This window comes from Martes martes (genome assembly GCF_963455335.1).
Source record: "Martes martes genome assembly, chromosome: 1".
In the NCBI taxonomy this organism is placed as follows: Eukaryota; Metazoa; Chordata; class Mammalia; order Carnivora; family Mustelidae; genus Martes; species Martes martes.
Window position 1 is genome coordinate 214,352,813 of NC_137888.1, and position 21,148 is coordinate 214,373,960.

General features: G+C 56.8%; 1 protein-coding gene across 1 annotated transcript in view; it reads left to right on the forward strand.

Moving 5' to 3' along the window:
- The first annotated feature begins 2,930 nt into the window (after positions 1–2,930).
- The window catches only part of SH3GL1 (SH3 domain containing GRB2 like 1, endophilin A2), a 30,370-nt gene continuing 12,152 nt past the window's right edge, over positions 2,931–21,148 (forward strand). The window contains exon 1 of the mRNA XM_080810120.1: positions 2,931–3,140. Within this exon, the coding sequence (XP_080666246.1) occupies positions 3,096–3,140 (45 nt within the window). The 5' untranslated portion in view covers positions 2,931–3,095. The remainder of the gene's footprint in view (positions 3,141–21,148) is intronic.

A 21,148-nucleotide genomic window follows, 5' to 3' on the forward strand; every position in this document is an offset into this window, starting at 1 on the left:
ATTCCTCCCATGGCTCCCCTATTGATAATTCCCGCGGAGGACCGGGGCTTCCTCTCGGCCGCCGGTCATTGGCGGGGAGGAGGTGCCCTGCGATTGGAGGCAGAAGATGTCAAGCTGAGAGTTCAACACTGTGATTGGCTAGGCGCGTGGGATAGGTCGGCAGGAGGAGGGAGGGCCAGGCTCCTACGTCATGACGAAACGTTTTACGTAGGCTGATGGGTGACAACCTGAAATTGCGGTTTAGAGGAAGAAAAGGTTTTAGTTTATGCTAATTGGGCATCAGCTGAATATTATAAGTATTAAAACTATAAATGTCTTTTTAGGTGAACAACAGGAAGAAAGTAAATTCTGTGTAGCGCTTTAGAAGCATTTACTGTGCACCAAATATATTCAGAGGGAATGAATGAAATGGATCTTTCTGGTGTAATCCTCAAGATTTTTGCACACACTGTCTCCTCGCCTAGAAAACTCTCCGCAGCATTCTTCCTGGCTAGTTTCTATCTAACTTTCAGATCTTAGATCTGCAGCTCAGAGGAGCCTTTCCCTCTCTATCCCCAACAAGGTGAAATTCCTACAGCTGGGTTCTTTCCCCTTTTTTTTTCCTCCTCCCCCGCCCCTTTTTCCTTACAGTTTTTTTTTTTTAAAGATTTTATTTATTTATTTGACAGAGAGAGACACAGAGAGAGAGGGAACACAAGCAGGGGAAGTGGGAGAGGGCGAAGCAGGCTTCCTGCTGAGCAAGGAGCCCTATGCGAGGCTCATCCCAGGATCCTGGGATCATGACCTGAGCCAAAGGCAGACGCTTAACGACTGAGCCACCCAGGCACCTCTCTTTTTCTTGAAGCAATTACAGCTTATTTTTTTTATTAACTTGTTATTTGATTTAGTATCTGTATTTGTCACTAGCTCCATAAGGGAAGGAATAATTTAATACTGTATCCCCAGTACCTCTCAGCGACTGATACATTAGCAAGCTCAATAAATAGTTGAGTGAATGCATAAGCTTCATTTGATTGGGCTGTGTGATCATGTAGATTAAAAACCTCACATAGAACAGAGACCTTCCGGGTCAACCAGCAAGGCTTAGAATCATTTTTTTTTTTTTAGTTTTTAAAAAAATTTATTTGGCAGAGACCCAGCAAGAGAGGGAACACAAGCAAGGGGAGTGGGAGAGAGAAAAGCAGGCTTCCTGCTGAGCAGGGACCACCCCCCAACCCCCCCACCCCCCACCCCCCCAGGACTCTGAGATCATGACCTGACCCAAAGGCAGACACTTAACAACTGAGCCATCCAGGTTCCCCCAGAATTAGTTTTCTTTAGCATCAATTTAATCTCTCAAGCGGAGAAGTTAGGAAAGAAGACTGACATTTAGCTCAAGTTCAGAATTCTATCGATTCTATAGATTGGATAATTAAAGCTGAATTATTAGGTGTATCACTTTGGGTAGGTCATATTTTACTCAAGGCATGAGATTCCCCCGTATGAATCATGACATTCTAGCATTTTGCAATGATTTAAACCAGCGGGTCACAGTTGAGTGCCTTCCAGAATCAAATGGGGAATTTTAAAAAACTATTCATAACAGCCCCATCAGGATCTTTGGGAAGGAGGTTTGTGGCGTACATATTCTGAAACAATCCTCCATCTAGGTCCAGTACCTTCTGTTGAGGCATTTGGAAACTTCCAACAATCTTCTGCTTCAGAAAATCACCCAAATCCATGAGAGATTTCAGCATTGAAGTTGCAAACACCTTAGCTCTAGCCACTTTCTTGTTCCTCTTTTGGATTAATTTATCTGTTTCAATTCATTATTACTTCCAATCAATTCAATTCAATAACAGTTGATTTAAAAAAAAAAAAACTCAAATCAACTAACATGTATCAACCCAGGAGGACTTCCTGAAGAGGGTGACATTCCAAACAGATTTCTCTTTTATGTACAAAGGATGCGGGGAAGATTGGGGGAGAATGTGCAAGAAAGGAACAACATTAGCAAAGGCCCATAGGAAACAGGGATGATGGATTATAGAAGAGGAAGAGGGCTGAAGTCAGAGGAGTCGTTCTGTGCAAGATGGAGCCAAAATGCACAAGCTTTGTAGGCAGACCATGCTAGGAAATTGTGAGTGTATTCTTTTTTTTTTTCTTTTAAGATTTTATTTATTTATTTGACAGAGAGAGACAGTGAGAAAGGGAACAGAAGCAGGGGGAGTGGGAGAGGGAGAAGCTGGCTTCCGTGGAGCAGGGAGCCCGATGCCGGGCTGGATCCCAGGACCCTGGGATCTTGACCTGAGCTGAGGGCAGACGCTTAACGACTGAGCCATCCAGGCGCCCCCCTATGAGTGTATTCTGAGGACAGTAGAATAACGTGATACGAATTGTGTTATAGAGCATCTTTCTGACTATTTTTAGGGGAAATTGGAGGGGGAACCTCCGAATAGGCATGCAGAGAGGAGGCCAATGGGATGGTCTAGATAGGGCAGTGAGGATAAGGGGATGGAAAGGAAGTAGAAGTGACACCCTGATGCCTGAGTTGGGCAGCTGTATGGATGAGCACGTGGCAGGGTTGAAGGCAGTGTGTGCGGGAGGGACTAAACGCCCAGAGAATTGGGTTAGCTGAGATTAACAATCAGGTATCTTGAGACTTGTAAACCAGGCCTCCCAACCTCTCCAGGATTTAAGCGCCTTTCCTAAAACGTTAGGACTACCTCCGGGGCCTCCAGGGGTCGCTGTAATCTCCATGGTCTCTCTAGGCTCTCTCCTGTCGGCTCGCTGGCGGAGGCTGCCGCCGCAGGAACGACGACATGCGCGTGCGCTCGCTGGCCGGCAGGGGGCGCGCGTGCGCAGTCGGGGCCGTGGGGGCGCGCGCAGGCCGGCACCGGAAGTGTGCGGTTGCCATGTAATATCCTGGCCGCGCGGGCGCGCGAGGGGCTGAGGCGGCGCCGGGACGGGCGCGGAGCTGGCGAGAGGGCGGTGGAGGCGGCGCCGACGGGGCCCGCTGAGGCGCGCGGGGTATCGGCGGCGCCCGGGAGCCTGTCGCTTGCTCGGTCCCTCCGGTTCGCTGGGTCCGGGCGGCAGCCCCCACGGCGGGAGGCAGTATGTCGGTGGCGGGGCTGAAGAAGCAGTTCTACAAGGCGAGCCAGGTGAGCGGAGACCGAAGCGGGGGGAACGAGCCCCGGGCCCCAGGCCCCAGGCTGCCCGGAGTCGGGGACCCGGCCAGGCCCGACCCTGGCTCGGGAGGGGGCCGCGGGCACCGAGGGGGCGGCGTTGGCGCGTGTCCCCCGCTGGGTGGGGAGAACGCAGGAGGGACGGGGGTGCCCACGAAGTGGCCCAGGCCCTGCCCGCCATGTGGGCTCCGGTCTCCCCAAGATGGGTGGGCAGACCCCTGGGAGCGGCAGAGATGCGCCCGGAGGTTGACCCGGGGCAGGGCCCCCTCCCCTCCCTCCCTCCCCTGTAAAAGGGCGGGGAGTGGGGAAAGAGCAGGGGAAGAAACACTCCTGAGGCTGTCGACACGGGACTCTTGTCAGAGAGCCCAGGGGCAGGGAGATTTGGCGTCTGGAGTAGTTCTTTAAAACAAACAAACGAAAACCCCTTTTGATGGACCCGGTACAGAGTTGGGACAGGGTAGAGTGAAAAGTCCGTTTCCGCCTCCAGTGCCTCGGGCCTCCGGCCCCTCTCCCCAGCGGCAAGGACTGTCACCCACGATTCGCATCCCTTTCCAAAGATAGGTTACACTTTTTCCTTTACAAAACACACACGCGCGGTGGTAGCATAGGCTACACAGCCCTCTGTGCTTCGGGTTTTCCTTAAATGGTTTTGGAGATAACGCTAGAGCTGGAATTCTCCATCTCAGATCGCAGTTGGGGGGGGGTGGTCCTGGGCACTGTGGGGTGGTGAGCGGCATCCCTGGCCCCACCTCCTCCATCCCAGGAGCACCCCCCACCATCCCCACACCACCTATATCTCCCTGCACTACCAAGTGTCCTTGGGGTAACTCCCCTCCTCACCTTACCCCAGAGCTACTGCGCTGGAGCATACCCCCAGAGTTTCTTTGATCTTTGTAGTGGGTTGGGGTACTCCTGTCATCTCTGGGACTGGCTGAATTTTAACCAGCTTCCTGGTGGTGGATGTGTAGATTGTTTCCAACCGGTTTTTGCTACAAATGACACCGCAGTGATTAGCCACTGACCATCTTTGCTCACAGGTGGGATTGGACTTACAGGGTAAATGCCCAGAAAGGGGATGCTGAATCCAAGAGAACAGGGTTTTAGTTGTGACAGAGAAGTACAGGTTTTTTGGAATGCCCGTGTCCCATTGCTCGTGAGTCTGGTGCGAGCTGTGCGTCCGCTCTTCAGAAAACTGGGCGATGGGGGCAGTTCAGCTTAGAGTTTCAGATCCACGTCAAGTCCCAGATTCCTTGACTCCTACTGGTTCCCGCATCTTAATTAATCCCAGATTTGGAAGCTTAGGTGTGGAGTGTATGTGGATAGACTCCACGGAGGAATGAGCGGCCATCCCAGGGATGGTGTGGGCCCTGCCGGCAGACTGGGCTTTTCCCACAATTTGGAGAAGTTCAGGGGGAGGGAAGAGAAATGAGTCCACAGTAACGCAGCTGATACCTTTTGCCCTTGATGGAAAAAGTCCTGACCCCACCCTAGTGTTTTATCTAGGGCAAAGCCCAGACAGTGGCCAACCCCTGGAGGAAGAGAAACTTAATCCAGAGGGGTTCTAGGATTATTGCTGAGAGGACAGCCCTCTGCCCCAGCAGGATAGAATTAAAGGGACCTGGCGCTGGGTTAGACCTCTCTCAACAGACACCAGATCCCCAGGGCTTGACCAGAGAATCTGGGGATGGTGCTTACTGTCTTGGACCTTGATGGACCTTGATGTAGCCTCTCCTGCAGGAGAAGCCCTCTCTTCCCAACCCGCAGCTCTCAAGGCCCATGCTGGAGGCCCATGCTGTCCCAAGCAGGCACACACTGCTAGAGGCACTAGATAGGCCACTCTGGCCGGCCACCAGAGCTTTATGTCTCAGGGGGAAGCAGGGTGCCCTACATTCAGATCTGAGAAATACCTTGAAACCTGGAAAGCACCGTGCAGCGTACACTGCTGGTTCACATCGATTTGTGATCTCGCCATTCTGAGGCCCATCCCCAAACAAGGGCCGCAGTGGCCACATCCTACTCTGGGAGCAGCTGTCTTGGCCCCCTGATGGATTCTCTGCTGAGCTGTGCTCTCAGGAATCATGCTGGCCGTGCTCCGCTCTCTTCCGGGATAGTTCCCACAGGGCCCCAGCATCTCTGGTTTGTCCGAACGTGTCCATCTCCTTGTGTGTCTCTTTTCTTGTGCTCACTGCGCCTCTCTTCATCCTCTTGTCCTCAGAGTAGGGTCGGCTGTTGAGGAGGACGAGGCCGTGGTTAATGTCTGTTGAATCCTCCCTGTATGAACCGGCAGTCTGCTTTCAGCCTCTGGTCTCATTTACCTGGCATAAGAACAAATGCGCTCCCCTTTTTTACACAAAACGATGCGGGGCTGTTTATATCTTCCTGTAGGACGCTGGTTCTCAACCAGGGCCAGTTCTACTCTCTAGGAGACATTGGCAATATCTGGAGACATTTTTGGTTGTCACAAACCTAGTTCCTATTAGTGTCTAGTGGCTGGAGGCTAGGCATGCCCAGCACCCTGTAGTGCGCTGGGCAGCCCCCACAACCAAGAATTCTCTGGGCCCAGATGGCCGTAGTGCTGAGGAAGAGAAACCCTGCCCTAAGGTTTGTGAGAAGTGAGAATAAGTACAGCAAAACAAAAACAAAAACAGAAAACCAATACAACAACAACAACAACTCTCTCCTGGGCCATTCTTTGACAGCTGCCTGCATAGACGGACGTGAACATACAGTTCAGCACCCAGATCGCAGGTGGTTAGAACCCCAGGGTATCTTTTGGCCTCTGGTATTTTTAAGAAGACATAAGCATGCGCTGGGGTGACTAACCCTTCCCTTCTTCCTCCACCCTGTGCGCACTTTCAGGGACGTTTGGCAATGTCTGAGACGGTTTTTGGTTGTCACTGCTTGGGGAGAGGGCGCTACTGGTGTTGAGTGGGTAGAGACTAGGGATGATTGCTAAACATCCTATGGTACACAGGACAGCCTTCCCCACAGCAAAGAATTATCCGGCTCCACATGTCCGTGGCACCGAGGTTGAGAAACAGTGCTTTGAAACAGGTTCTTGATTTCAGAGGCTTGTAGCAGTGCTGTTTCTAAATTGAGAAAAAAAAAAGTCGGGTGGATGTGGGAGAGAGTGGGGCATGGAGAGGCTTGGTTTCCAGAAGCTGAGGCTGTGACATTAATTGAAAGTTTCTGATCTCACTGATGATACTGGTCACAAACCAGTTGTTAGTATCTGGCAGTATCCTGGCAAATCCCACCCACCCCAGCTCATCTCCGGTGCAAACGTTCAGGTCTTGTATAAGGTCAGTTCGCCGCGTGAGAAGTCTGTGAGCTTTTACTTGTGCAGAACCGGCAGCTGCCAAGGCTTGCTAAAGAGTCTGTAGAGGAAAGGGCTGGAAAGAAGAGGCGTCTGTCTGGGGCCCCAGTCCTGCTGCCCACCTGGTACTCGTGCATATCTAGAACTGGGGGAGATGCTTTAATCTGAGTATTTCTGGGGGAATAAGGAGGGTCGGGACCCAGCTAGTGAGATCCAAACTAGGAAGTTCACTTCTTGTTGTGGTTTGATGTTAATTGCCAGGCCTAAGCTGCTCGCTGGTTTCTGATCATTCTTGTGGCCAGGCCAGATTTGAGAGTGTAACTAGGGATAGATGTGGCAGCTGCCTGGAATGCTGGCTTGACTTTCTCTCTCTCTTTCTCTCTCTCTCTCTGCCTGCCCGAAAGGAGGGAGAGAGTTTGAACTGAAAGATTGTTCCGTCAGAGCTAGGAGGGAAGTTCACAACTGCCATGTCCCATAGCTTTGAAATTCATTGGATGCTTTCTAGGCTCTGGGTTTGTGCCTGGAAGGAAAGATCAGACTTCCTCTGAGAGGCCTGTGGTGGGCTGGGGCACCCAGTACCCCAGCCTGTTAGAGTAAGTAACATCTGGGGGATGTGGCTGGTGTTTGGAATGTCCCCAGTTATTACCTGTTCTGACCTTTTTTAAAACCTTATTGTGTGGAATCAGGCTTTTGATTCCCCAGCAAAGGGTTTGGCCTCTTAATTAACAAACATGGGATGGTCTTAGATGCAAAAGTCTGGAACTCGCACCTCCTTCACCTGTGCGGAATAAAAGCATGGGACCTGTGTGCTGAGAACAACAGGTGACAGGCTGAATTGGGTCCCTGCCCCAAGCCCTTGAGCTCAGCAGCGGTGGCTGACTTCCTGGAGACTCAGCAGCCCTGGGAATGGCTTTGGCTGCTGGCAACATCCATGTGTGACGCGAGCTGGGTTAAGTCCAACTTTGCCGGAAGCGACTCTCCTGACTCCGTCCGTCAGAAGACCCTTGAGCTGGCCGTGTTCCTGTGGGACCCTGGACAGAGATGCCCCCGTCCTGCTCCATTGGTGGCCAGGCCCGGCTGCTCTTCCCACTCGGCTTCAGTCACCAGCCTGGTGTTCTAGGCCGAACCGTGGAGCCGCAGAACAAGTGTGAGGCCGCTCTCCCCCAGAGGGCCCCGGGACCTCCTTGAACCCCACCACTTCCCAGGCCTGTCGGTAAAACTGGGTTCGCCCGACCGCCTTCCCAGGACCCGCCATTCACAGTCCTGGAGGCGCTCTGTAGCCAAGCAGAATCCTGCGTATTCTTGTTAACGAAGCAGGACCGGAGGGCGCCCTGCTCTGATTCGGCTTCCCGTGTCTGCCAAACGTGAGGTGGCAAGTTCCCCTCTGACTCAGAACCCTGTGTTTATTAAAGACCTGTTAGCGCGCCTGGGTGCGCTTCTCCCTGCTTATCTGGCTCAGCGTGAGGGCAGAGCCCACAGGGTGCTTAATTATAGTCCGCGTGCCGCTGAATGATGGCCTGCGAGGTTAGGGATTTCGTAGTGTCTCCCTGTTCGGTTTCAGACATTGGGGGCTGCCCCATTCCTGAGACCCCAGAACTTAGCAAGTGAACCGGGCATGTAGTGCTGTTCCTCCCTGCACCCCCCCCCCCAGCCTTCCCTTGGCGAAGCCCCCTGGACCTTAGTATGTGTGCGGGCCCGAGCTCACCGGTTGGCCCCTCAGGTGTCAATACGCGCATCTGCTCGCTTTTTTCCTCAGAGGAAACACTTGGCGCTGTATCCCGGCCTACTCAGGCCTGCCCTTTGCCTCTGGCGTGTGCGTCCCAGGGCCTTTGACCCAAGGACGTAGGCCAGTTCTGCCCTGGCCCATCTCAGCCCTTCTCCTCCTCTTCCGTTGTTGCCAGTATTTTGAAACTGATGCAGTCTGGGAAACTTCGTTTTTAATACGGGCCCTGTGGCCGGCTTCCTCCGTGGGGTTTTGGAGGCAAGCGTGCTGCACGTTTTGGCACCGTGGCAAGTTGCGGGGGGCAGGGGGCGGGGGCTGGAGGAAAGTCAAGTAGTCTTCTGTTCCTGATTTCCAAGGCAGGGTGGCGGGGGAGGGGGGTGAGAAGTGTAAGCTGTAGGACGGTTTGATGCTGAAGCTTTCCAGCAACAGACCTTCTCTACCCCGGGGGTCAGGAGCTCTGCAGGCCCATCGAGGCGTCTTTACCTTTGTACTCAAACCCCGATGGCTTTTCCTGCCTGGTGAAGTGTCAGGGGTGGCTTTTTCGGGTTCTTTTTCAAAGCTGTCCCTGGCAAGCTGGTCGGAGGAGTGTGTCAGATGAGCAGCAGCTGGTTTCTGTCTTCGCTCCTCTTTGCTCTCTCCTTTCTCCCCTCCCCGCTTCCCCCCTCCTCCCCCTTCCCCCTCTCCTTCCTCCCTGCCTTGTCCCTGTCCACCACCGCAGCCCCCCTCTGCAACCCCCCTCTCCCCAGCCGCTCACTGGACTGAATTTGGCGGCTGCTTCGACTGAGCACTGCAGTTGGGGTACATTTCCGCTCATTTCCTGTTAGGCAGTAACCAGGGTTCCACGAACCCGGATCCCAGAGGACAGCTCCATCTTCCTTTTCCGCTCAGCTCCTAGAAAAAAACCTGCTGACTGGGCCCAGAGAGCGGGTCATGTAGAGACTCCCAACCGCAGCAGGAAAACCGAAGTGCGATTTCCTCCAAAGGACCTGACTCAGCATTGGTCACTGCGCAGCTGCCCAGAGTCCACACCTGGGAATCAGGCGCCGCCGGTGGTGCCCACCAGTGGCCTCTCACCCGGTGCCCGAGGCCATCCACCCAGTGGCCCCTGTCCTAGCAGGGCTCGCAGTCGTGGGGAGTGTCGTCTTAGCCCAGCCATGCAAGGGGTCCACCGAGTGTCACGGAGGGCGCGGGCTCTTCTCCCGGGCTTGGCAGGTGAACCTCAGTTCACCTTCCACATGTCCCTTCAGCCTCTGCACGGCGTCTCCGCAGCCCCCGGGCACTCAGAGCCCCTGTCTTCCCATCTCTCCGACTCCTACATGGCCGCCTTCCCATTCGAGGACCAAGATTGGCGTCTTTGTCAGTGGATCCTAAGTTTTTTGCGGGCAAGGCCCTTGTGGTTCTGCCACTGGTGTGTGCCCTGTTGAGCCCAGTCCCTGGCCGGTCCTGGGCACTCGGTAAGTATTGGATGGGTAGATGGACAGACGGATGTTTGCACACTAGTGAGCAAATGCTTGCGTCATGGGCCGCGGGTACAGATGCCCCAGGTGTAGTGTCAGCATGCCCGGAGGAAGCAGAGCCTGGGACAGGCGGGAAGTGTGAACATCCCCAGCTGACCTGGCGGTCAGGACCTCCTGGAGCCCCGCCTGGTCCCAGTTTTAAATCCCACCTCTTCCCTTCACTGGTGGTGTACTCCGGTCTGACCGGTCCGCCTGCCGGCCGGGCCACCTTGCACTGCCTTGTTCCTCGAGCCTCACCTTCCGCATCCCAACCGGGTCTCTCTGTCCACTTCCTGTGTGCCCTGTAAAGCCCTGTTTGTGTCTCCTTTATCCTTGCCCTCGCCCGGGGCCGCCCACTGGAAAGGCTTCTCCGTGTTCTGAGCAGCTGACTACTGTCCCGCCCACATGCCGTGTGCCAGATACTTCCGTACACCAGAGTGTGCTTTTCTGCTCATCAGACCTGAGCTCCTGATGGAGCACGGCTGCCTGGTGACTTGTGACAGGCCCAGGGCCCCCTGGGCCATCGCTTGCTGACCAAGTTGTCAGAAATGGTGGGAGTGGGGCAGTCCAGTGACGTGGCCTCCCGCCACGTCCCTGGGGGTGGCTCCTGCTCAGGCCTAGGCCGAACCCCAGGGAAGCAGAGTGGCTAACAGCCCTCTATCAGGAACAGGTCTAGCTGGTTTAAAAATAAGAAATCAAAACTCAGAGATTGTACCCGTGGCTTTGGATTGGCATGAGAGTAAGTGTCTGATTCCGTCGGTACTCTTGGGGGAGTCCCCAGCCTTCACCGGGGCCCATAATTCACATCTTTTTCACCAGCGCCCCTCTACCCAGCCCTCCTTTTTCTAAAGTGCAGTAGCCGGATGATGAACTTTCTGTCATTCAGGGTCTCAGCCCCAGGATTGAGCAGCAGTCCACATTCTTAGGAAGTCCCGTGGGAAGGAAACTGGAAACTTCCTGCTCCTTTTCGCCCCCAAGTCTCCCTCTGGCCCCTGCCACTCACCTTCCCAGGACGAGGCCCCACGGCTGTCTGGGGGCCGAGGGGCAGATGGGCAGGCATCCGTCAGCCCGAAGGCCTTGGCCCATCAGAGCTGTGACTGTCCAGAAGCGGACAGCCAGCGCCGGCCCGTCAAGGCCAGCGTGTGTGGTTCACAGGAGGGCAGCTGAGGGAGCGGGGATGGGATCTCTCCATCTCTGAATCTAACCCGGCTGGTGTAGGGTTGACCTTTAGCTCCTGAGAGTGAGAACCCTCGCTGTGGGCTAGTCTCCCGCTACTTCCTGGCCTGCACAACGCAGCATTTCCCCCATCTTTGTGGAACGTAGGAGCCGCTGCAGCTCCCCACTGACTGCCAAGTGGGTGCCTGGGTCAGGGCCCTGAAACGCGTGCAAGGGATACCCCACGCTGAGCTGGGCTGTGAGGAGGTCCTGGACCCCGGAATCCAGATGGCTTTGTCCCCCAGCTTCGGCGTGGGACATCTTCACGGCAGAGGATTCTGAGCCGTTTGTCTTGGGGCCCCTGAGTGCCCTCTGTCCCGGCCTGCGCTTCCTACAGCGGGTCCCCTACTCTGCCCCCAGCACGGCTTCAGCTCGGGGGGCGGGGGGGCCCTGCTGTTGAGCGGAGCCTGTCTACCACCTCGGGACGAGTGGGCTCGGGAATCTCAGGCGGCAGACGCAGGAGGGAAGTGTGCTCGCTCAGGAGGGCCCTTGTGCCCAGTTGCCTCCGTCGTGCTTCTGGAGTCCAGGCGTCCGCTAGGCTCTCCAGCAGAGCCGCAGGGTCGACCTTGCAGAGGTCACTGGAGTAGCTTCCAGCGCGCTCAGCAGGCCCTGAGGCAGTCAGCGCCGGGGTGCCTGGGGTGCCGTCAAGGGTACATGGCTTCTCAGGCACCTTGGTAAGGCGGCGGCTGCTGGTATTAGCATTCCTTATCGTTAACCACATCCTTACGTCATAACCATTAACCTGGGTACATTGACCCCTCGGTGTGTTGTAATCGTTTGCTGATACCTGTTACCAGCTGATGTCACATGTGTCCGCATACGGTCGCGCTGCATCCCTGCTGCTGCTGTTGTGTCACGAAGTGGTTCAGACACAGAAAAAGATACAGAGAAGGGCCACCACAGTAGCCACGCGTCCATAAGAGCATCACTAAAACCCGGGCACCGAGTCCCAGGCAAAGCCCCTCCCTCATTTACGCCTTTACCACCCGGGAATTAGCACCAGCAGGTGCGCGTGCGGTCTTCGGTCCGCCCTCCTCCAGAGGGGGTCGTGTGGCCCTTCGGCGTGAGCTGCTCGCCGCACGGACACGGGTAGCTCCGGCTTCCGTGCTCGGCTGGATGGCCTTCCCTGGCCTGACCGCACCGTCCCCTGCCGGTGGACATTTATGAAGTTCCCGTGTCTTTGCTCTTTCAAACCGTGTGGCCGTGAGCGCTCTCACCGGTGTCCCCTCGGGCATGTGTCTGAGAGGTTTTCCAGACGTAGACCTCGTTTAATGTAACTGTGTAGGTTTTCTATGGTAGCAGCTTGGAAAAAATCGTATTCAGTTTGCATGACCTGAAGTCCTGGGCCCAAAGCTGATGGGAGTCACGTGTCTGAACACTCATAAGGGTGATATTTCCAGTGTGCTCTGCGGGACCGCTCAGGGGCCCCGGCCAGGACACCGAGTGGGCGGGGCGGAGGCTCCCCGGCCTGGGGTTCGCTGGGGGGGGCCTGGGGGGGCCACGAACCTCGGATAAAGCAGGGAAGCCTGCAGCCGCAGCCGGCACCCAGAGCCCTCTCTCTGTCCCGTGTCCTCCTTCCAGGATTCATTTGTTCATCAGCCTGTCAGCTCCTCAGTAGCTTAGTTTTCAGTTCTGCTCTCCGCGGGGAGGCCGAGTGTGAAGAAAGCACCTGGCATCCGGCCTTGTCGCGGAGGGCCACTCGCGCCGACATATACAGTTGAGGCTCCGTGGTGGGAGATGCTACGTCTGCACGCTCCCTGGCCACTGGGATTTCTTCGTAGCCCCCAAGTCAGCGCTTGGGGCACTTAGCAGTCCTTGCAAACCTGTCCTTGCAAACAACTCTGAGTCTCCCCGTGTGCGTGCTCCCAGCTTGGGGGGAAACAAAGTGGCTCTGCGTTTGTGTTTCAGCTCAAACTGTTAACCAGGGTCCTTGCGGTATTGTTAAGTGCCACATTTGTTTGCATTTTTGTGCTTTTTGTGAGTGACTTTGCTGTCTGAACGGCCCCAAGCCCAGAGCTGCAGGGCCAGCTTGCGTTCCCGAGTACAAGAAGACCGTGTTGTTCCATACGGAGGAAACCCATGTGTCTGATGAACTTCGTTCACAAGGGGGTTATGGCGCTGTTGGCCAAGCTCAGTGTAGATGAGTCAACAGCATGTGTTAAATACGGTGTCTTGAAACAAATGCACATGACAACAAGGTTATGTATTGATCGGCTGTGGCCAGAGGCTTACAAGAACCTAACCCCGTTGTTTCCCCTAGGAGCAGTGGTTTCATATTCAACAGCTCAGTGTTTGCGGCGACTTTCTAGAACAGGAATGCTATGGACGGGTGGCAAGGCCCTCCCGCAGTTCCTGTGGCGGGCCCGGGGCCTCGACCCACTCCATGGAACCTGTCTGTGTGCTGCCTTGGCGTGGGGGCTTGCTGATGGGAGCCAGGGTGTGGACCTGGAGGTGCAGAGATCACTCGGAACTGACCCAGCGGGCCCCGTCTTGGGATCAGGGCACTTCCAGCCAGGTTCCTGTCACCTCTGTGGTGAGAGGGAGAGGGTCGGGGAGAAGGGAGTGTGGCAGGGCTGCTTGGCTGCCTTTGAGGACAGGACGGGCCACAGCCAAGAGCCAGGGGCCGCTCTAGAAGCCAGGAGAGGCACCAAGACCCCCAGCGCCCCTAGACGGGAATGCAGCCCTGCCAACGCCTTGGGCTTGGCCCGGTGGGATCCGTGTCGGACTTCTCACCTCTTTAAGATTTGGGGTTGTATCGTTTTAGTGTCTGGTCGTTCATCGTTTTGTGCTGTTTGTCACTGAGTTTGTAGTGATTTGTGACTGCAGCCATAGGTCTGCACTGTCTGAAAGCCTTGTCCTGATAAAGGTTTTCAGCTCCTCTTCAAGCGTGGGTGTGTGCGCGCGTGCTCGTGTGTTTTATTCTCCCTTAGCTCTCGCCTCCAACTTGACGGCCACAGTCAGCCAGAAAATAGGACTGGTTCACTTGGCCAGGTCGACTTCTGGGTCACCGTGCTGAGAGCAGGCCCCCCCCAACAGCCGTCTTCAGCCAAAGGGCTCTGTGGAGCGACTCTGGAGCTCTGCGGAAGACACTCCCTGGTTCCTGGATCCCACCTTGGTGACTTAAAAGCTGACTGATAGGAAGTCTCCCGCCACCATTGTTTAACATGAATCTGAAAACCGTCGCTGTGTTCAGGTTTTATGCCAAAAACACTGTTGCGCGTCTGCCCTCAGGGCGGCACCTCGCAGGAAACACCGCAGGAGGGTCACGGGCTCCTGCTGACTGTGTGGAAGGAAGTTGGCAGGTCTGGAGTCCAAGGGCCCCTTTCTTCCCATCGCAGAGCCTGGAGCTCACACTAGATATTCTTTGCTTAATGACCAGACCACGCCGCCTCTAAGAGGGACACTTCAGGACCCCCCGAGGGCATTTGTTTCCGTTGCTCAGCTCCTCTGTCCTCGGCGTGGGTTCAGATTCCCTGTCCCCTTGTCTGTGCCTTTCTTCACATCATATCCTGTGCTCCTTTCTGCATCAGTTTATCCTTCAAAGCCAAGTTCAGGGCCGTGTCCTTTGTGAACCGTCCCTGGTTCTCTCCCCACAAGGAGGAAGTGGCTTCTCCCTGTGAGTCCCTTCTACTAATCTTTTTTGTGTGTGGTTTTATTGATCCTTTTCCCCCTATTATACTTGGCATATATAATGAATTATTGAACAGATAGGGCAACCTTTTCAAAAGGGGGAAATCTGGCCTTCCGACTTTGACCCCAAATCTTCATCCCCATCCCGACAGAGCAGATCAGCTCCGGGCAAGAGAGTGTCCCAAACACGAATGGTGACTCAGTGATTGGAACAGGGCTGATCCAGTAACACAGGGTCCTGTGACCAGTGCTGGCAGCTAGAAACCAGGGATGATTCCCGAGGTGATGACCCTGGATGCTCGCTTTGCATTTGGACGTGGGAGGAAGAAAGCAAAAGAGCACACAGGGCTTTCTAGATGGGCGGCTCGAGCGAGTGCTGGAGCCTCAGGGCTGCTGGCTTGCCTTGTTGCAATCTTTCCGCCCTCATCCAGGAACCCAGACGCCATGTGTCAGTGGGGTCTGTCCTTCCTGGGAAGTGGAGGCGGCCCTGGGTGCTGCGAGGCGGCCCTGGCTGCTAGATCGGCATCAGGAGGTGGGGAGGGATTTGAGTGCGCTTACGGCTCCTAGCTTAAGAAGCAGCCACACCAGACGTATATCATGGGGTGACAACGAGCAGGAAGGCCACTAGGTTGGGAGGCCGGGCTCCTTTTCTCCCGCAAAATACAGAAAAGCATTGCTGAGGGGTCCTGTGAGTCGAAGCAGCAGAGTCATCTTGGCAAATGCAGCAAGCGCCCCCATCCCCAAATTGTGGGGGTGAGCTCTCATTCGCAGAGCGTAAGCGCCGTAACCAGGAGCGCATGTGCATAACTAGGGGTGCCTCGCGGCTCCGTCGTTAAGCGTCTGCCTTTGGTCATGATCCCGGGTCCTGGGATGGAGTCCTGTGTGGAGCTCCCTGCTCAGCAGGGAGTCTGCTTCTCCCTCTCCCGCTCCCCCCATCCCCCAGCTCCGGCACGGGCTCTCTCTCGCTGGCTCACTCACTCTCGCTCTCAAACAAAGAATTGTGTATCGCAGCCGCCTGTCAACAGACATTCTTGGCGCTGTGAGCTTTCTGGAGTCAAGGTCCCCTTACTGATCCCTCGGAGTTTCTGTCCCAGAAGAAGAGCTAGCACATTGGCCTGCTGTGGACACCGTTTTTATCCCTGCCTGGCTCTGTGTGGTCATGCGTGTGTGGGACCACGGGTCCCTCAGGAGGGCTCCCCGGGAAGCCTTTTCACCCCATTGTATGGGCCACATGGCAGATCCTGTTTCTGGACCTTGCCCGAGCCGTGGGACGCTGCCCCGTCTGCCTGCACACAGCCCTCTGGCCGCCTTTCCTCATGTGGCCTGTCCCGCACTGAGCAGCAGGCATGCACCTATAGTCTGTGGGTTGTTTTGGCTTTTTTTTTTTTTTTTAAGATTTTATTTATTCATTTGAGGGGTGGAGGCGCCTGGGTGGCTCCATTGGTTAAGTGTCTGCCTTTGGTTCAGATCATGATCCCGGAGTCCTGGGATAGAGTCCTGCATCTGGCTCCGGGCTCAGCGGGGAATCTGCTGCTTCTTCTCTCTGCCGCTCTCTCTGCTTCTTCTCTGTCAAATAAATAAAATCTGAGAGAGAGAGAGAGAGAGAGAGAGAGCGCGCGCGCAAGGGTGTGTGTGCACACGAGCAGGGAGGAGGGGCAGCAGGAGAGGGGGAAGCAGGTTCCCCGCTGAGCTGGGAGCCCGACACAGGACTCGATCCCAGGACCCTGGGATCATGACCTGAGCTGAAGGCAGACGCTTAACGACTGAGCTCCCCAGGGGCCCCTGGTCTGTGGGTTTTAAAGCACATTCACACCCGAGCCCCGCAGCACATCGTCAACCACCTCCCATCCTACAGCTGAAGAAACAGAGGCCCAGCAAGTCCGCGTTCCTGCGAACAGTCGTGGCCTGGTAGGCAGAGGCGGTGCGTGTTTCTGCTGAGAGCGCCCGCCCAGTGGCTCCCGGAGGGCAGGGTGTGCGTGCCAACGTGTATCTATTTACTATCTCAACGGATATCAATAACCCAAGCACCTGCTGGGATCCAGGCCCACGCTGCCCTCATGGTGACTGCACTGCTGGCTGGAAGCTCGTGTCTGGGGATGGGGCGTGTCTGGGGATGGGGCACCCTGGAGCGGGGAGGTGGGACCAGGCAGTCCCAATGGCCTTGCTGGAATGAAGATCAACCCTGAGGGAAGAGAGAGGCCCCCTGGGAACCGCACTGGTGCGTCGGTGGCCTGCGGCAGGGTCCCTGGGAACCTCCAAGTCCTGGGTGCTCCCCCAGTGCTGGGGCACGAGTGCTAATGGCTCTGTGTGTGTGTGTGTGTGTGTACGCACGCGCCTGACCATGCATCCCGAGGAAGGACAGGCCCACTTGCTCTGGTCACTAAAGGGTGGGTGGCAGCTGGAGGAATGGGGCAGTTTGTCCCCGTGCCCACCGGGAACCACCTGCCTGACCCGGGCAGCTCCTTCCTCCTCAGCCCTGTTGGTGTCCTCATCTGTGTGGAGGCGCTGGACAGTGACTCTGAGACTAGACTCCTTCCAGCTCTGGCTTTCCAAGACTGGCTCTGCAGCCGACCCAGGCAGGTGTCGCTGGAGGGGGGCAGGGGAACAGTGGCCGGGTAGGGTGACAGAACATTGGCACTTAGCACCTGGCCTCACTAACAGCGCCGGTCGTTAACCCACAGCAGGGGTGGGTCTGCTGTGCCGAGGGCTGCTGCTCGCCATGTGCTGTCCCGGGGTCAGCGCCTGCCCAGGAGCGTATGTAGCCAGACCTGAAGAAACTGGTCTTGGTGGCCATGAGTCACCTATCAGCCAGGCCTGCTGTCACCGTCCTGATGGGACAGGCGAGCAGTAGCGCCAGGTGACGGCACGTTCCTCGGCACCCTCTCAGCGCTCAGAGCTGTGGCCGAGAGCTCCGCGTCGGAGCCCTGCCCGCCCGGTGATGCCCGGCGCCCTGAGTGTGCCGCCCCGGCTCCCCGCTCCAGTCTTGCGTTTCTGTTCGGCCTTCAGAGGCTGTTTGCTGTCAGCCTTCCTCTCCGGCGTCCTGTCCTCCCAAACCACAGACTTGTTGCTTTCGCAGGGGTTCCTGTCACTGAGAAGTCTCGCCTCTCCAGGAAGGGGGGTCCCCCGAATACGAAGCAGTCGGGCCTGACTGGTCCAGATTTTGGTTTTCTTTTTTTTCCTTTCCTTTCCTTTCCTGTTTGCGAGAGAGAGGGAGACAGAGACAGTGAGAGAGCGCGTGGTGAGAGCACGAGTGGGCGGCAGAGGGGGAAGCAGGCTGCCCGCTGAGCAGGGAGCCCGATGCGGGGCTTGATTTCAGGACCCTGGGATCATGACCTGGGCCGAAGGCTGTGGCTTAACCAACTGAGCCACTCAAGCGCCCAGATTTTGTTTTTCTTCACAACTTTCATCAACCCTTGGCTCTCTGGTGCGGGAGCCCGCTGTGGGCAGACCTTGGGTGGAGAGCAGGGAGTTGGACTGGCAGCCTCCCGCCAGATTGCCAGCCTAACCCGAATTTCCCATATGCGGGCAACAGAAGGATGTTGGGGATGCAGAGGCGTGCTGCCACCCAGTCAGCTCCTGAGCACGCTGCCCTCCCAGAGGCTCGCCGCCATGGAGTGGTGTATGAGGTCAGATCGAAGTGCTTCCTGTCGGTGATGGGGCCGCCCGCTTCCAGTGCACAGTCCAGTGGGAGTGAGGCGGGTGACTTTACAGAACAGAAAATACAGCCCGGGTGAGCTGGTCCCAGGTGGGGTCTGAGGGGGGCAGGGACTTGAGAGAGGAGGTGCCGGTAATGTGATGGGAGAGGTGACCACTGGCCACAGCACTCCCGTCTGGGGAAGGAGGCAGGTGATGGAGAATCAGAAGGGCTTCCTGGAAGAGGCAGCTTCTCATAAGTTAGGACTTTAGAAATGGAAGGGGTCTTAGAGACCAAAGAGAAGGCATCTGTGTTCCAAGAGGCAGGGGCCCTGGGCTTTTAGATCGATCAGGGAATCGCCTTAGCTTGTCATGTTTGGGGTACACGTGCCCCTCCTTGAGACTCCAGGCTGGCCTGGGTGCCCAGCCTCTTGGGTGGTAGGCTGTGCTCACAGTGTTTGATATGAACGTTGTGTCGGTGCCTTCCGGAGGCCAGGCAGGATTTCCACACTGCATCTCTGGTCTCTTCCTGAACGGCTCCTCTTCTGTCAGCTCTGCCATCACCACCAGACGAGTTTGCGGACCGCCCTTGTCTCTGTGCATGTGCAGACCCCCTCATGCTCTGCCGCCCTGACCGTGGCCTGGCCGCTGGCGGCTGCCACTCAGCGCACGCTCACTGATGTGAAGCCCGGCGGGCCTGGGGCTGTATTACATTTGTTTGTGGCTTGGGTGTTTCTTTTTATAAGTTTTCATCTGAAGTTGACTTCCCCAGTTGTGTGACCTGCAGTCCTCCTGCCTCATCCCCACAATGAGAAGACAGAACCCAGGAGGTCAATATATATATCCAGGCATTTTAGCCCAACCACGAGTCCCAGGGGTGATCTGTTCCTTGAGCAATTGCTAGCATCTCAGTTGTTGGTAAAAACCATCTGTGTAGCTGGGGCGCCAGCTGGGATCGGGCCCAGTTCAGAGTCCCCTGGTCCGCAGGCCTCATTCCTTCCACCCGCCCTGGGAGGAGGCAGAATGAGCTCATAGCTTGAGCCCCGCGCCCGCCCTCCCCCAACCCCCGCCAAGTCTGGTGCTGCCCAGATTCCACACTTTCCCAGGGTGTGTTCTGGGCAGAGCCACAGTCAGCGGGAGGGTGAGAGAAAACTCCCGCCCGACTCCTCCTAGGTGAGCAGTGGCATGCCGTGGGCCAGGGTCTACGCGAGGGAGACTCGTGGTCCCCCGAATGGCTCCAGTGCACTCTTGGCGTCGCACAGGGCCCTGTGGTGTTCCAGGAGCTTTGGTCTCCTGTTAGCCCTGAGCCGTCGGCGTTGTGTGGAGTTCCAGAAGGCTGAGGGCAAAGCTGGCCCTCAACTTCAGGTGTCTGGCATCAGGGCCGGCACAGTTATCTCAGAGTAGTCCTGGACGGCTCTGAACCCGGGGCCTTGCTCTGGCGTCCAGGAGCAAGTAAGGTCCTCCCGACCTGCTTACAGGGCCTGAGACGTGGCTCCACACTCGCTGGTGGGAGGGCTGCCTTGAGTGCCAGCCGCAGTCTCCCGCAGGCCCATGCTCCTTATTAATCAGCCCCTCGTCTCCCAACCCCCTGACACCCAGCTAGCCTCTGAAAACGAGGAACAAGCCGGAGGAGTGCGGGGCCAGCCTCTGGAGTTGGGCTGGACTTAATTCTCCTGGGACTCCTGCCTGCCGTGGACACACGCACACTACGCTGCCTGGCCTCGGGCAAGGCATAGCCTGGGGCCTGGTTGTCCCATTTATGAGGTAAAGAAACCTACCCAGAGGCCACAGCTGGGCCAGATGGTTGCTGGAGGTCTTGGATGCCTCTGTCCCTTCCTCTTGGGGTCTCCAGGATGACAGAAGGGCCAACAAGGCATCAAGACCACAGAAGGTCATCTGTGCTGCCTGACCCGTCCTGAGCTCCTGCTCTGCTGGCTCCCCTCGGCGCCCAGCGGGGCCCACTTCCTCCCCCAGATTCTGTGAGATCAACCAGGGAACTGGGGAACCATGGATCAAAGCAGGGACCAGTTCTGTTAAGTGGCTTCTGCTTCCTTTTGGGGAAACTTGGCATCTTCATAGAAATCCCAGGATTGCTGATCTTTACAGTTGGACTTGGGCCAACACTCCATTTCATGGACAAGGAAACTGGGAGGGTCCCCAGAGGAGCCCCGCCCAGGACCTTAGGCCACTGCCCCCCCACAGTGCGTGTGGAGGGTCCTCAGCCCCTGGCTCCTGGCCGGAGGGACCATGAGGGGAAATCCCTGCCTGCGGCCAGTGCTGGCCAGCCTGCCCTCTCCCGCACCCTCCACGTAGAGCTGGGGCCGGGCAGGAGTTCCTTGTTACCCCGTCCTGGGACTGCTGAGTCACCCTGCGGGGAGGAGCAGGGCGCTCCGCTCACGCTGAGAGGGCTGAGGCTGGCTCCATCACTTACGGGAACGGGGACCGGAGCAACAAGAAACGGCACCTCGCCGCTGCCTATGTCTGCTCTGCCCCTCACTGTTCCTCCGCAGCCTCGGGCCCTCAGATTTGTCCCCGCCTTCGGGGGACCCTGCGCCTCTGTCCGTTAGCCACACCCGGAGGGGGGAGGATTGGCCGCCTCTCGAGCCAGCCCTTTGCAGGTGGGGAGAGGGGCCAGCGAGAGTCCGCCCTTCAGTGGGCCTTGGGCCAGCCGGTCAGATGGTGTCCAGCAGACCTATGCAGCGGGCCGGGTTGGGTCAGAAAACAAGACACACAGGGTCCTGCACCCCCGGAGCTGGCTGTCAGCCCGAGATAAATGTGGGATCCAAGGCATGCTTGGCATGCGGAGTTAGGATGCGAGGTGCTCTGTAAGGCCCGGGGGACTCTCGCAGGAAGTTGCACCGGAGCTGAGGCCGCCTACTCCACACGGGGACTAGGCCGCGGTGGCGGACAGGGGAGCAGTCCTGGGGGCCGCGGTGCAAACAGGGTGGGAGCCCGGAGAGGGTGGCAGGCC